This window comes from Orcinus orca, chromosome 2 (genome assembly GCF_937001465.1).
Source record: "Orcinus orca chromosome 2, mOrcOrc1.1, whole genome shotgun sequence".
Classification (NCBI taxonomy): domain Eukaryota; kingdom Metazoa; phylum Chordata; class Mammalia; order Artiodactyla; family Delphinidae; genus Orcinus; species Orcinus orca.
Genome location: NC_064560.1, coordinates 173,792,839 through 173,808,772, shown reverse-complemented (window position 1 = coordinate 173,808,772; position 15,934 = coordinate 173,792,839). Strand labels below are relative to the sequence as shown.

The following is a 15,934-nucleotide window of genomic DNA, read 5'->3' as shown; positions in this document are numbered from 1 at the left end:
GGGATCAGGTACTCAGTGGGGAGGTCCTTAGTGTCCCACTGACACAGAGTTTAGGAAAGATGGAGCTTTAATCTGAGGAGCAGCTGAGCCTCAGGTATGGGGGTGCTGGGCCCAGAGTCTAATCTGGAAGGTAGGTTCATCTCCCAGACAGGAGGGCCTGGTACTGGAGGCCTCGGAGGAGGGCACAGGCTCAAGGGGCCCACCCTAAAGTCGGTGCCTCACCTAATGGAATTGACGGAGGGAGAAGGCATCTCTAGATCCCAGGAGAGAGAGCTGATGACAGAAGCCCTACCTGGCTGGGGTGGAAGGAGGTAGAGAGGGGACGGGCTGTATTTAACACCTGAAGAGCAGCCCTGCCTCTGCACCACAGTGTTTGGGGCATCTCTCTAACCAGGGCCTGCCTTGTCATTGCCTTTTCCTGGGGAAAAGGTCATGGCAGAGAAGTTCAGAAGCCCTCTTGCTTCTGCCACTAGGTGTGTGCATTTTTTGTTTTTTAACTTAGCATTGATGCCCAATACAACTTTCTGTGGAAACTTTCTGTGGAAATGTTCTATATCTTGCCATCCAACATGGTAGCCGTGAGCCACATGTGGCTACTGAGCCCTTGAAATGTGTCTAGTGCAACTGAGGAACTGAATTTTAAATTTTATTTAATCAATTTCCATTTCAACAGCCATATAGAGCTCATGGCTACAGCATTGGACAGCACAGCTTTAGAGAGTACAAAGTACTTCCGTGATCTCTGTTGAGACTCACACAATTCTTGGAGGCAGGAATTGTCAGACCCATTTTATGATGAGACAGCTGAGGCACTGGTTGAGGCGTCTCAGTGAGATGAGACGCGCCCAAGGTCACGCAGCTGGGATGTGGCTGAGCGGGGCGGGGGTCAAACCAAATCTTTCTGACTCCCGACCCCATGTTCTTTTTGCTACCAAGTCTCTGGTCGCAAGGGCTCTGAGTGGATGGTGGGAGCAGCCTACACGGTGGGAGCTGTTTCCAGACTCTCCCCCAGGCCTGCCCATTCTGCATTTGGTCTCCTCCCAAAGGCAGGGGTTTTGTTTGGAAAATGTGAGCGAACCTCTGCTTGACTGTTCTGGAGCAGCGTGAAGGTAGAAGGGGCACAGCCAGGAGGGGGGTGTTGGGGAGAACGAAGCCTTCTATTTCTTGTTTCAAAGTAATTTCGGGAGTTTTCTTTTTTATTCCCTTGTCTTTTGGCATACGGCTACCTCCACAGAGCTGAACTCCCAAAGCTGAAACTTTCCACATATCCAATCCTCAGTGAGAAAGAGAGTGCCAGGGGAGTGTGGAGAAGCCAGAGTTCAGGTGGAGCCCAAATTATGAATGGCTAAAGGCTGGCATTGGTGAGCGGGCACAGGGAGGCTGGAAGCAGCATCACCTTCGGGCTCTGAGGATGCCAGCCCCTGACAGGGAGGGGCTGGGTGTGTCCTCGATGGCTAAACACGGACCTCGTGGTATCGTGCTTGATAACCTCTCATCAATCATCAATCACCGAAGACTCACTAAAGCCATATACCCCATCCTGTGCTGATTTCTCAATCATAAGGCATGACCTCTGCCCTTGTGGGAAAATGGGAGGAATGAGTCTCCAAGAGCAAAGCATGAAGACTGCCCAGCCTGCCATGGTTGGGAATTTTCTCTCTTAAAATTCCCACAGCACTGCACGAAATTGCATCTCCGGGGTGCCTCGGCATTTCCGTCCTTGCTTCATGGAACAGCCCCTACCATGCGGCGATTCTGCGATGGCTGATCCCCTTTCTGACACTTCAGTTTTGAAATCTGTGCTCGTTTGACTTAGGAATATTTTGCTTCAGTTTCCTTTAAATGAAAGGCACATGACCGCTATCGCCCCCCTCCTTCCCCAAGGGTTCCAAACTTTTGGATTTCACGCACCAGTAAATATCCCCAAACATCTTAGGTACCAAAGTACAATAGCCAGCTTTTCCTTTTGCTAAGTGAGGATATTAGAAAAACAAACTACCATTTGCCATCACCTTTAATTTTAAAAGAACATTTTAACACCAAAAAAGTAATACAATAATAATCTCAAAATAAAAAACACATTTTAAGTGGGAAAAAATAGCATCACAAGAAACACAGAAAACTGTTTTTATTTTTCTTGTTTCACGGCAGACCAGTGAACACTGTCCTAAGAATGCCACCTTTCATAGACAGGCACTTGGAGCCACCATTTGGGGCCATTGGCGGGGTGGCTTTTGGGGGAGTGGAGAGAGAGGAGAGGAGTTTATGCTCCAATCCCATAATGCAGATGCTTGGCTCAGAACAAAAACGCTTGAACACTGTAGTGAGGAAATCACTTCCTGCTGAGATTTATGGAGACAACTCAGAGGAAGATACAAATGAAGTTGGTAAGAGCTGGCTCTGAAAACGTAGCACTTGGAGGACCTTTCTTAGCAGATCTGGCCTCTGTGCAGTTTCATAAACGATTGGTCCAGAAAGGTTATCTTCCCAAACGGGTTTATTTCTGCCAACAAGTCTGGCTGGTTTGGAAGCCTTTTAGAACTTTTATCAACCACAATATTACATGCATATGTAAATGCCAATTTTATAGTTTCCCCCCAAACACCCACTTTCTGTGAGCTGTTCATCGTACCAACCAAAGTCTGCCAACCCTTGTCCTCATTGAGGACCTAAGTGCCTGGGGGCAAGGGGCTTCCATGATTCTGAGAACCCTCCCACCTGGCAGAGCCTCCTCCACCCAGGGACCAGCCTTGTTGTCTTTGTACCCCCCGACACCCAGTCTGACCGAGAGAGGATGCTCACTAAATGTTTGCGGATGTATTGGCGAATAAGGCAGAACCAGAAGTAAGCTAGTCTCAGGAAGACATGGGCTCGGCTTGCAAGATTTGGGGCCTTGGGTTTCTAGACAGAGAAAGATCTTACTGTTGGAGTCAAGGATGGGCCATCCTTGGGGCCCAGGAGGGGAAGGACAGAAGCTAAATTAGTTTTGAAGGCTGTCTTAAGGGCAGGGACCACCCACACAGAGGTAGAAGAGACACGGAGACTGGGAGGGGCTGTGCGACCTTCCCTTCACCCACGCCAGGCTTTGCTGGCAGAGGCGTGTGGATCTGAGGGGCTAGGAGTGATGTAGCATCTGTGGTCCACATGGGAAACCACTCAGGCCCTCCCTTTCTACTCCCTCCCTAAAATAAACCAGGGCTGACACCTGTCCTGGGCAAACCTGCTTCCCCAGTGTTCGCTGGCCCTGGTTTGGCTACAGGGCTGGCCCCAGCAGACCGTGTCTCTGGTGGTGGTGGTGACAGTGGCCTGGCGTGTGGTCAGGTGGGGGCTGACTCTGCTTGGGCAGGTGGAGTGGCAGCCAGGTGATAGGCCAAAATCCTGCCAAGGTGGCAGTTTGTGTTTGGGGAAATGCTCAGGTTTACAATTCTCTCATACAGTCTGCTTACCTGGAGGCCTGGGGCTGCCAGGAAGGGATGCCCAAGCACTGAGGAAAATGCTCTAGCCTCAGGATCTAGCTCATGGTTGGAATCCTGCAGCGAGACCTATGATTTCCCCACTCTCCCCTGAGTAGGCAGGCTGCCTTTGTTTGACACGATGCCCAATCTACTCATCCTTGCTGTCTCTGGTCAGCATCACCACCTCCAGGAAGCCTTCCCTGATTTTCCCTTTCTTGCCTCAGCCTGGGTTAGAGGCTCTGGCCGACACTTATCACATGACCTGTGTCCTGGCTTCCATGTGAAACAGGACACTCTTTGAGAGAGGGATCCCCTTTACCACAAGTCTCACACCTAGTGAGTGCTCGGTTAATGTTCACTGAATGAATGCAGGAGCTGGTAAACATCCTCCCTCAATCTAAGATTGACTGTATGGGCTTTGGAGAGAGATGGGTTTGAGGGTCTGTGGTCTCCACCACCAGAGCCAACCTGGGACGTGCAGCTTCCCAGGCCAAGGGTGCATTCGGTGGCTGACTTGAAGCCAACAGATCCCTTTTGTTTCATCATCACCTCCAGGCCAAGGTTTAGAGATGGTTCAGCCCTGCTGGGAGGCAGTGGGGTGGAAAGAGCTTGGGCTTTTCCATCAAACAGACCTGGACTGGATCCTCGATCCACCATTGCCTAGCTGGGTGACCTCAGGCACATCTTTTAACCTCTCCAAGCTTCAGAGTCATCATTTGTAAAATGAGGATCATAATCCCACTTGCTGTATAGGATTGTTTTAAGCTTAAATGAGACAGTGTGTGCAGAGCACAGTTCCTCGCATGTTGTAGCACTGAACAGATAGTAGCTGCCGTAATAAAAATAATATTGATTGTGTCATTGTTAGGCATATGCTAGGAGTTAAGGAGGCAAAGAGGTGTAGGGAACAGTCGCTGCACTTGAAGGTGCTGACCATATTAGTTAGGGAGTTGAGACACATACATAACAAACCCATCACACTGATGGTGGCCTATAGGGCCTGAGTGCTGTGCAAGGAGAACACTCGTCCTAGCTGTTCGGAGGAGGGAGCAGTTGCTGGAGGCAGGTCATCAGGGATGGGGAGGGGGCCTGGAGGGAACAGTAGCACTTAGGTAAGTGGAGAGGAAAGGGAAACAGCTCCAGGGAGGGGAAGCAGCACACACAAAGGCAGAGAGAAGAGGAAACCACACCAGCAGGCCAGGTCCCCAGATGGACAGACAACAAAAAGGGAGCACTTAAGTATATGTACAACCCAATGTTGGGTGTTCTGCCGGGGGTGCTGGTGTGACGGGTCACCCAGTCTTTGATGGGTTGTCCGACGCTGACAGGCGACCCTCACCCTCTCCCTGTCTCTCCAGCCGTGTGCCAGCCGCCCTGCCAGAACAGGGGCTCCTGCAGCCGGCCCCAGCTCTGCGTGTGCCGCTCCGGCTTCCGCGGAGCCCGCTGTGAAGAGGTCATTCCTGAGGAGGAATTCGACCCCCAGAACTCCAGGCTGGCACCCCGACGCTCAGCCCAGGGGTCTCCCAACCTGCGCAGGAGCAGTGCGGCCAGAGAAAGCACCACGGCCAGAGAAAGCACCACGGCCAGAGCGCGGCCGCCAGCACCACAGCCGCCGCTGGCCAGGTGAGTCCCCTCCTCAGTGGGGCCTCCGGTCTGGGGGCGCAGCCTCTCTGGAGGGGCTTCTTCCTTCGGCCCGTTTGGTGAAGACCCTGGTGGAGAAGGCCGGAGAGTCCTCCTTTCCCTTCTGCTCCACCAGAGGGGCGGCGAGCAGGGCAGCAGGTACGGGGGTGGCATAGGCTCTGGCAGGGTGCCCAGGGGAGGTGGGAGGGGAAGTCTTTACTCTCCAGGCCCCGGGGAGAGAGCTGAGGAGGGCACATCCCTGGGACCAGGCTCTCTTGTTTCGAATCCTGGTGTTGCCACTTCCTAGGTGGGTGACCTTGGGCAAGTTACTTATCTCTCTGATTCCTCATCAGTAAGTTGGGGAAAATGATGACAATCATAGTCATGGTATTGTAAGGGTTAAGTGAGTGACTATGAGGAAAATGCTTAGAACAGTGCCTGGCACACAGTAAACTCTATAAATATTTGTCTCCGCCTCCCCTTTCTCTGCCTGTGGTCCCTGTGATGCACGAAGGACTCCTCTGCCAGAAAAAGCCCCTTCAGTTCAGTCACCACCAGTGCTAACCTGTCTCCTCGGAGGGGCAGCTGGAGCACGTAGGGGAAGCGAGAAGATGAAAAAGTGGGAAGGGGTGTGTTCACGGGCAGGATTCCCTGGCCTGCGTGCCAGCCAACCTGGCTAGACATTTCCTAGCTCAGCTCAGGAAATCTGAACTTTGTAAACTGGTCCATTTCTGGGGGCTGTGTTTTCCTTGTGGTTTTTCAGGTTACTTTTTCCATTCGCTTCCTACTTAGGAACTTTTCTGAAATGTTTGAACCTTGTCTTGCTGAGCTCAGCGAAAAAAGGATTTGCCCTCCCAGAGGAAGCTGGGAGAATCAGGGAGAAGAGGCTGACCTCGAGGCCAGGTCCCCAGCGGGGAAAGCTCAGGAGAGAAAGGAAAGGAGCTCAAGGTTGTCCAGCAACTCTGAAGGGGGAGGGGCAATGGGGGCCAGGCCAGACCAGGGTCTCAGTAAGGGGGTTTCCAGGGCCCTGGCCACCCAAACAAGCAGGTGGTTTCCGAGAGCAGCCAGGAGCAGAAACAACAGAAGGATGAACTTGGGTCAAGGCCTAGGGAGCCCCAAAGTTAAAACCAGAAGAGCCAAACTCTTTCACCAAGGCCTTAGGATGCTGGGGCAGAGATGGGGGGCAGAGCTAAGGGCCAGGTGGACAATGCAGGGGGCAGGGTGAACTGCCTGGGATTGGCTGTGACCAGTTGGGCAGGGCCTGAGCCTTGTTCTCATTGGTCCCAGCTCTGGGTCCAAGGTGGGTGGGCCTGGTGTGAAGGCACTTGGAGGAGCCCCAGAGGTGGCAGCTCCAGGGCCAGCCCCGGGGCAGGGTGGGAGCAGAGTCCTTCCAGCCTGGCTTTCCCCCTGCAAGCTCTTTTTTGGCTTGTGGGGTTCATTCATTTTATAATGCATTTATCCCCTGTGTGCGTGCACAAGTGAGTGCTGGGGGTGGTTGCTTGGCAGGTCATTCTGTTCCTTGTACCCTTGAGTCAGAAGGCTTTTGACATCCCCTGCCCCATCTTCCCAGCCTATCCCGCTTCTAGTTTTCAAGGCCCAGTCCCACTTCCTCCAAAAAGCACCTACTCCCTCATATCCACCAGGCTCTGACCCCCTGCAGCGCACACGTGGCACACACATCGCTGTGAGTCTGCACCCTGAGCCTGCAATCAGACGGCGTGGCCTGCGCCCTGGAAGGCAGCGCCTGCGTCTCACACTGGATTTCCCCACAGTGCCTCCTGCAGTCCCAGCTTGCAGGAAGTGCTCAATCTGCATTGCTTTCTGTCGCTCGCTCCCAACCGAAGACTTACCTAACCAAGGGCCCATTTGGCCCCGAACCCTCACCCTGCCCTGGAACCAAGGGCACCACCCGCAGTGGTGTTCAGAGTGCGGGAGGACGGGCGGCTCCATGCTTCCCCAGGGTCACGCTTTTCACTCTGCCTCGGGACAGTCTGTGCATTTGCTCGCTGGACCAGGAGCTCCGTGAGAGCAGAGACTACTGTGTCCTCCTCTTTCATGAACATGTCCCTGGCACCTAATACCACACCTGGTACCCTGTAGGTGCTCAGTCAACACAAGTTGAATGAAGAAATGGACGAGGCTCGATGCTGGGCGGGGAGGAGGCTGGGAAGGAAGGAGGACCAGCTCTGTGAGGCTTCGGTCCCCCCGCGAAGGTGTGCGAGAGGCAGGGGAGGGTGAGGGCCTGGGCTGAGGTCTCCAGCCCACAGCAGGGCTGTCCCTTTTGAGCTTCACAGGCTCCCTGGCCAGGGGCTACTGTGATGTTTTTAATGAGCTGCAGCCTCCAGGCCAGCCCGGTCTCTCTCTCTCTGTCTCTCTCCATGTCTCTCTCTCTCTCTCTCTCTCTCCATGTCTCTCCCTCTCTCTCTCTCTCTGCCTTGGCGTGTCAATGCCATGAAATCTGGGAAAGTCCGAGCGGCCCACTGTTGGCCCAGCTGTGTTTTGCTTTGGGAGGCCAAATCCCACTTGCCTGGTGGTGTCAGACATTTCCTGTGAACTTGGCCAGCTTTCCCAAGCAGCCGCTGGACTCTCTCCTGATGGCAACTTGGACAGGCCCTTGGTGTCCAGATAAGGGAGTGACATAAACGCAGAGGGCATTCTTGGTGGGGGGTGGGGGACGGTGCAAAATGTCCAGGGAGGAGAGACACTGCAGGGACTGGTGATGGCCAGAGGCCACGTTCAGGAGAGCACTAGACAGAGGCCAAGAGACTTGTGTCTCAGAAAGAAGACGAGAGGGAGGGGTCAGGAGAGTCTCGGGCAGCAGGCAGCACGCCCTGCAGAGAGCCAGACGCGGATTGATGTTGTCCAGCTGCAGCCTGGACTGGCCGCGGGGGGCCTGCAGACTCCCTCCGAGCCCGGGGCTCAGGCTTCTTCCCCAGGCTGGGCAGAGAGCCTACCCCACCTGTGGAGCAAGACCTAGGCAGCTGGGAAGGGCCTTGAGAGATTGGGGGAGGAGGTGGTTACAACAGTCGAGGACCAGCAGGCCTTGGAAAACAGCGCTCCACACCGTGCTTCTCAGACTGAAACAGGCATGCGAATCACCTGGGAACGTGTTAACATGCAGCTTCTGACGCGGCCTGTCTGGGGTGAGCATCTCTAACGTGGTCTCCGGTGATGCTGATGCTGCTGGCCCACGGACCACCCCTGGAGGAGTGAGGTTCTGAGCCTGGGCTTCGGATTCAGGGAATCCTGGAGTCCAATTCTGGACTTACCGGCTGTGTGACATCAGGCAAAATAGCCTAACAGCTCTGAGTCGATAGTCTCCACCTGGTAGGATTGCAGAGCGGGTGAAATGAGACCATTTGAGTAGAACACCTAGTACGGTGCCTGATACGGGTTAGTAGTCAGTACATGTTAGCCATCAGCAGGCTGGTTCTCTTTGCCATGAGGACTTGTGTGGCAAAAAGCAGACAGAAAACTGGGGTGCGTGTGTGTGTGTGTGTGTGTGTGTGTGTGTGTGCGCGCAGACCTGCTCTGGGGAGAAGTTAGAGCCCAGGCCCAGTCTCAGGGGTGGTGTGATCCAGCAGTAGCACCAATAGTGGCTTTTGGCTGGCTTGTGTATTCCACCAAGGCCGTCTCACCAGCCCTATGGGGGAGGGGGGGAGGGAGGTGTCACAACAATTCTCCGAATGGGAGGGACCTCCACTGGGTTTACTCCTTAGTCTGACCGGAGGACCTAGAGGTGGAGCCCTGGGGACATCCTCAGCGGGCTTGATCAGCACTTGGACAGCAAGGGGCCTGGAGGACAGTGTTGAGGTGGACAAGCGGGGCTGGCAGGGAGATGCTGGGAAGCTGTGGGCCCCGTGATCGTGGCTCTTAGCGGGCTGTTCCCTGAGAAGGCAGCTGGGGTCAGCCTTCCTTTTACTGTCCCTGTCGGTCTCTCCCTCTCCTTCTCCATCTCCTCCTCCCTGCACACCCCACAAATTTAGCTGCTTAAAACAATGCACATGCATTATCCCACAGTTCTGTAGGTCAAACATCTGACACGGGGCTCACCAGGCTAAAGTCAGGCTATCAGCAGGGCTGAGTTCCCGGAGGCTCTTGGGAGAATCTGTTTTCTTGATCATTCAGGTTGTTTGTTGGCAGAATTCACTTCCTTGCAGTTGTAGGACTGAGGGCCTCACTTCCTTGCTGGCTGTCACTTGAGGGCCATCACATCTAGAAGCCACCCACATTCCTTGGCTTGTGGCCATCTTCCTCTCTTCAAAGCCAGCAACAGAGGGTGAACTCTTCATGTTTTAACTCTGCCCTGTGTCTCCGTCTTCAGCGGAATCTCTCACTGACTCTTCTGCCTCCTTCCACTTTTAAGGGCCCCCTGATAACCCAGGACACTCTCCCCTATTTTAAGGTCAGCTAATTAGCAGCTGTAATTCCACCTGCAGCCTTGATTTCCTTTTGCCATTTATATACATATTCAAAGGCATAATACCAGGGAACAAAGATCACGGGGGTCACCGACACACTGCAGCCCACGCCAGTTGGGACCGTCCATCTGCAGTGTAATAGCTCCTTTTATCAAGGGCTCGCCACAAGGACAGCCCTACATGAATGATCTGGCCCCCAAAACCTTTCTGACATCTCCAGCATCAGCTCTCACCACTCGCTCCCCTCATTCACTCTGCTTCTGCCACACTGGCCAACTGGTTTTTCCTCAGATATGCTAGAGATGCTCCCATCTCAGGGCCTTTGTACTTGCTGTCCCCCCTCCCTGGAGCCCTGTGTTCCTTTCCTAGGGCTGCCATAGTGAATGACCACAAACAGGACGGCTTAAAACAACAGAAATGTATTCTCTCAGTTCAGGAGGGCAGAGCCCAAAATTAAACTGTTGGTAGGATTGTTCCTTTGGGAAACTCCAAGGGAGAATCTGTCCTATGCGTCTGCCCTGGCATTTGATGGCTTCCTGCAGTCCTTGGTGTCCCCTGGCTTGTGGCTGCCTCACCCTAATGTCTGCCTCTGTCGTCACATGTTGTGTGTGTGTGTGTGTGTGTGTGTGTGTTGGGGGGTATTCTTTCTATAAGGACACCAGTCATTGGATTTAGGGCCCACTGTAATCCAGTATAAGCTCCTCTAACCCTAACTAGTTACATCTGCAAAGACCCTACGTCCAAATAAGTTCATATTCATAGGTTGGCCGTTAGGACTTCAAGAAATCTTTTGGGGGGTCGGGGACCCAATTCAACCGACATTAAACCCTCTTCCCAGATACACCCATGGCTTGGTTCCTTCCCCCTTCCAGGTCTGCTCTTCTCAGTGGGAACCCCACCTATGCTCACCTGATTTTGCACCGCACACCCGTAAACACTCCCGACTCCTATCCAAGCACTAACGTCTTGTGTATTTTACTTATGTATTTATTTCTTACCTCAGTAAAACGTCAGGCCCAGGAGGACAGGGCTGTTATGTTTTCTTTGCCAGTGTATCTCCAGCACCTCGAACACGACGGGTCCAGAGTAGAGTGGAGTCAACCTGGCTGAGGCAGCTTGGCTGTCTCCCCGGGGTCTCTCCTTCGCTCTCACAAGCCCTGCAGTGGGTTCCCAATGTCCCCGTTCTGCTGACAAGGCTCCGAGGTGGGGGTGGCCGGCCTCTCGGGGGGGCCTTTGTCAGTGGGGAGAGGGAAGAAGGGCAGGGGCACTAGTGCAGCTCCTGCCGCAGGCCTGGCCTCGGGGGTGGGCACCGGGCCACTGGGTACGGGTGGGTGGCATAGGACTCGCCTCCCCAACAGGACCCGGCATTGTTCAGCCCCACGTCGTCGCCACTCGGGCCCTCGTGGGCTTCCCAATGTGTGACCTTTAACCTGCTGTGGTGGAGGGTGAGGCCACAGGTTTCCTGCGGGAGTGCGGCCTCCCCTCACCCCCAGGCCTTGCCAGGCCTCCTGCAGGGGGTGCGGGGACTCTGCCCCAAGGGGTGGTCTCTGCCAGTCTGCACCGAGACCCGCCGCAGGGGGGACCCAGGCATCCTTCCTGACAGAAGGGCAAGGCATTTGCCTAGGAGATGGATGACCCAGAATCAAATGAGGTACCTGGGGAGAGGGCAGCAGGTGCAAGGAGGCAACCCCGGCGTATGTGCCGGGGAAGAGCTGGGCTTTGCAGTCAGGCAGTATTTAAACCCTAGTGTCCTTACAAACTAGTCGTGCAAGTCGCTTCGCCTCACTGAAACTCAGGTTCTCTGAAGTGGGAAAACAGATGCTCATCTCAGAGGGTGGTTTCGAGAATTCACTGAAATAACGCACATAGAGAGGTCAGTAGGGTGTCTGAAAAACGTGAAACGTCTTACCATGCCTGCGTACTCCCCCATGCCCATGGCAAATCAGTGAGATGCCCCGCTCGCCAGAAGGGGTTTTCTTCTCCAACCCACAATCTGGGCTTATAGATGGGGAAACTGAGGCAGGACGAAGGTTGGCAGCTAGATGGTGGGCCTGCCCTGGGAACCCAGGAGATCCTGACTCTGGGCCAGTCTGAAGGCTTGCCAGGGTCCTCTGAGCCTTGCTCCAGCTGCGGCCGCCTCCCTCCCACTCCCTTCCTCCGCTCTGGGCTCCAGCATGCTGCCACACGACTTTGCTCACGCCTCTGGGCCACATAATCCCCTGTAGGTCCTCCCTCCTCCTTATTCCAGTCCCTCGGACCCAAGGCTATTCTCCGATACACCTGGGACCTGATGAGAGACCAACTCATGCTAGGAAATCTTGGAAAAGTCCCTTGTCCTCCCTGGGCCTCAGTTTCTGTATTTGTAAATCAGAAGCAACAAGTGGATCTTCTCTGAGGTCGAGAGTTAATGGTCTCAGTCTCTGGCCTCCAGCCTGGCCATTTTCCATCCCCGATGGTGAAATGTGCTTACTCCCCCTTTACCCGCTTCCAAGGTCGTTACAAGGACACGTGATGCCTTTCACCAGGGCAGACCTTAGCTCTCCCTGACGGTAAGCCTCAAGTCCTCGGCAAGGCTGCAGTGGGGTTAATCAGCCTACATCTTTCATCCTGCGTCACCTGCTTCCTCAGGGCCACCAAGTGGTGCCTCTGTGCTGGGTTGACTCAACCCTACAATCCTGACTAAGTCAAGCTTTCAGGACCTCCTGACAGTGGGCTGGGATACTTACTTATGCCTTCTGTACATGCCTGGCTCAGTTTCAGGAGCAGCTCCTCACTGAGGCCCTCCCTGACCACCTTTGTAAGGTTTTAACCTTAGAATTAGCCTAAGCCACTGGACACAACACTAGGGGATGTGCTTCACATCATAGTCTCTGGGACGGGTACGGCGCAGTTGTGCAGTGCACAACCTGTGCCACTGTATGTGGTGACCCTGAAACTGGCTCTTTCCCAGGAGGGAGATGTCTCCTATTTTCCTATCGTTTAATATTATAAACCCCCAACTTGAGGATGCCCTCATCTGGTTCACCTTTTAATTTCCACAGTGCTTTCTATTTTCCGCTTCCTAACATAACATATAATTTAATTATTATGCTTATTGTGTACTGTCTGTTTTTCCCCAAGTACAGTGTGAGCTGTTTTGTTCACTGACATATCCCCAGCTCCTAGAATAGTACTCAATAAATAATGGTAAGCACTCAATAAATAAATAAACAACTATCTACTGAATGAGCATCCCTGTCACCACGTATCCTCTGTTGCTGCCTGGAGCAAAGAAAGTTGGTCTCAGGTCCCTTCCCTTCTGAGCTGACACTCAGCCCATCCCCTGGCATGTTGTTGATCAGGAAGGGGGCTCTCCCAATCCTCCCAGCAGGTGGGTACCTGCTTGCCCTGTGCCCCTTGGTCTCAGGGGTCTGGAGCCAGGCAGGCAGAGAGCAATGCTTCTCTCCTAAGGGTGACTGGAGCACAGCCAGAGCAGGGCTTAGCAAACCCTTAGGAGTTCCAGGAGTCTGTCAGGGGCTGCAACAGCTGTAAAGGGGTCTCCTCCCAGTTTCTTCTATCTCTTGGGCCTTAGAAGAGTCCCATGCCTGCTCTTCCCTGGGGCTGCGGGTTTGGAAGAGGGAGGGCTCAAAGGGGAGTAGTCAGAGGGAGATGCTCACTCATGGGCCTCCAGCCAGAACAAATGGAAAGGCTTTTGTTTTCCCAAATCTGAAATCACAGAAGCCCTGCTGCTGCTTTCTGAAGACAGTAGAAGAGAACTGTGTCTCAGCTGAGCGCTTCCTTCACCACCCTGTCCCCCTCCCTGCTGTTTGCAGAGGGTTCTGGAAACACTGCCACTTTAAGGTTTGTGTAAGGTTCCTTGGCACTTAACCCCTGCCAGCCCCACCCATCCCTGCCCAGCAGAGACTGCTTGGAGTAGCGGGGTGGGTCTGAAGCATTCCATTTCCACCCAGGAGGAGAAGGAGGCAGGCTGTGTGTGCTGGACCTTTCAGTCCCTGGACACACACCAGGAGATGTCTGTCACATTCATAGTCTCTATGACAGGTACTCCAAGAATTGTGCAGTGCACAGCCTGTGCAGCTGTATGTGGTGACCCTGGACCTGGCTTCTTCCCAAGAGGGAAATGTCTCCCATTTCCCCCACAAAGCATGTTGCTTCAAGGCAGTCCTCTCCAGCTGGGTTTGGCTGCTGAGGCCCCTCCTAGGTTTCTCCGAAAGGGAGGTGGACCCCTGGACTTTGTAGGGTATTAACATGCACCTCTCTAACCCACACAAATACCCGAGGCCCACGGAGCTCAGGGCCACAGCTGGCCTTAGGGTACTTGAGTGTAGAAACAAAAGGACACAGGCTCTGGATGGACGCAGTCTTGCAATGCTTTCGCTTTCGCTCTAGGCCGAGAGAGCCCGACAGAGGCCGTGAGGAGGGAGGGGCCGGTGTGCCTTCTCTCCAAGCAGTGGAGCCTGCAAATCCTCTTCCTTCCGCCATGCTTGGCCCAGGGCAGACACTTCTGGGTCGATGAAGAGGCCAAGCTCAGGCCTCTTTATGCTCAAGGGAGAAAGGGGCCCAGGGCCTTCTAACACCTCTCCGCTCCCCACGCAGTGAAGTGGGCAGATTCCAGGGAAATGGTGTCCGCTTCCTGCATACTTCTCTTCTCTTCCTGCCTGTCGTATTGAAGCTTGAAAGTGGACATCTGGCCCGAGGTGGCCCCGAAGTCTCTGATGGAGGCTGCCTGACTCCCTTTTCTAGGATAATCCCAGAGCTGAGGGTTATCAAGACCCTCCCTAGGGTGGCTTCCAGAAAGGGCCTCCCTCCCAGCCCAGGCCTGGCCCCAGCCCTCTACAGATCTCTGAGATGAGAGCTGTTCACCTCCTGTTTGCCCAGAGCCGGCAGCCAAGTGATGCAGAAGCTAGGAGCACTTCGTCTTCTAATTCTCCTTTCTCATCATCACCACCAACAGGATTTATTGGCGCCTCTGCTCTGTCCCAGGCCTCGTGTAGGTGCTCTGCCCTCCTGGTTCTCCCCACACCAAAGTCACCAGTCAGTTACATGAGTCAAGTGGATGTTGCACAAATGCCTCTGGCCAGTTGTGTTGAGTCCAACGAGGGGAGGACAGATGGAGTGGGATGTGGGATGTTCCTGCCGCTGGGAGGGGGCAAGCTCCCCGGTGCGGAGGGCAGAGAGGCTCCCCATTCTCTCCACAGCCCTGATCTTAGCCTCCCCTGGTGGTTATGGTGAGGAATGTTTGGGTTACGAAGGGTGGGATGAAGATTGTGGTTGAGGTGACTTTCTATTTCACAATAGGGTGGTGGTTCGGTTAGACTGGAGCGTAACTTTAGTGTGGTATTAGAACGAGGGTTCCACCTTAGGACTGTGGCTAGGGCAGGGCTCGCGTTGCGCTGGAGTGGAGTTTAGGACTGTGGGTTTTCTGAGTGCAGTATAGCTGTTATTTTAAGCTACCATTGGTGGGGCTTTATTGAGTCAGCCGGCCCTACTGTGCAAAGCACTTTACAGGCACCACCTCACTTGATACCGGGGACCATACAGCATAGCGGTCATGAGTCAGACCTCGGCTTCATCTGATTCTGTTGCTGCCCAGCTGCTTGACGTTGTGTGAATCTCTTCACTTCCATGAGTCAAAGTGGATAAAGTGCCGAGTCACATAGCTGAGGGCTCAGTACTTGATAGCTGAGACCCTTTCTTTTCTATATCCGTCAGGGTTCCAGCAGGAAACAGATGGTACACTCAGTGAGGACAATTTGATAAAGGGTCTATTTGCAAAGGTGTGGACAGGGTCAAAGGGAAGCAGAGTATAGGGAAGCCCTTAGCCCTGCAGGTCTAAGAGACAAGGGGTCAGCGGTTACTGGAACCCAGAGTAGCCCCAGCCACAGGAGAGGACCACAACAGGGCTGTGACCTCTGGCAGAGGAATAGAGCCACCACTACCCACAGTGACCCGTCAGGAGGGAACTGGAGGATCAATACCTCCACTCCGTCTGCTGCCCTCTGCCCTCTTGCTGGGGTCCCATGTGGGCTGAACAGGACTGGAAGACAGAGGGTGAAGGAGCCTCCTAGGGCCCAGAATGGGACAGAGAAAGGTCCACAGAGACAAGTGGAAGATCTCCAGCACCTTAACCATTCCTCACAAGGATCCTATGAGGAGGATACTCCACCAGGAGGAAACTGACAGGAGGGGCCATTCTAGCCCAGCTCCACTCAGGACTCTGGAACCCGTGCTCGTAGCCATTTGGCTAAGTAGCCCCGAGAGCAGGTGAGCTCAGGCCAGTGCAGAGCAGCAAGCTTGGCGTGGGAGCTGCCGAGGACTGGGTCAGGCAACGCATCTTGTGTCTTTTCAGGAAACTCCAGAAAGCTGGCGAGAGCCTGGAGGAGTTGTTGGGGCATTAAAACGTTAATGTATACAGTTTCCAGCATCCCACAAAAAAAA

General features: G+C 54.0%; 1 protein-coding gene across 8 annotated transcripts in view; it reads left to right on the top strand.

The window, feature by feature from the left end:
* LTBP2 (latent transforming growth factor beta binding protein 2) overlaps positions 1–15,934 on the top strand; it is a 97,979-nt gene that overhangs the window by 15,074 nt on the left and 66,971 nt on the right. For all 8 annotated transcript variants that reach the window (XM_049705294.1, XM_033403531.2, XM_033403420.2 and 5 more), the window contains exon 3: positions 4,814–5,078. In XM_049705294.1, the coding sequence (XP_049561251.1) occupies positions 4,814–5,078 (265 nt within the window). The remainder of the gene's footprint in view (positions 1–4,813; positions 5,079–15,934) is intronic.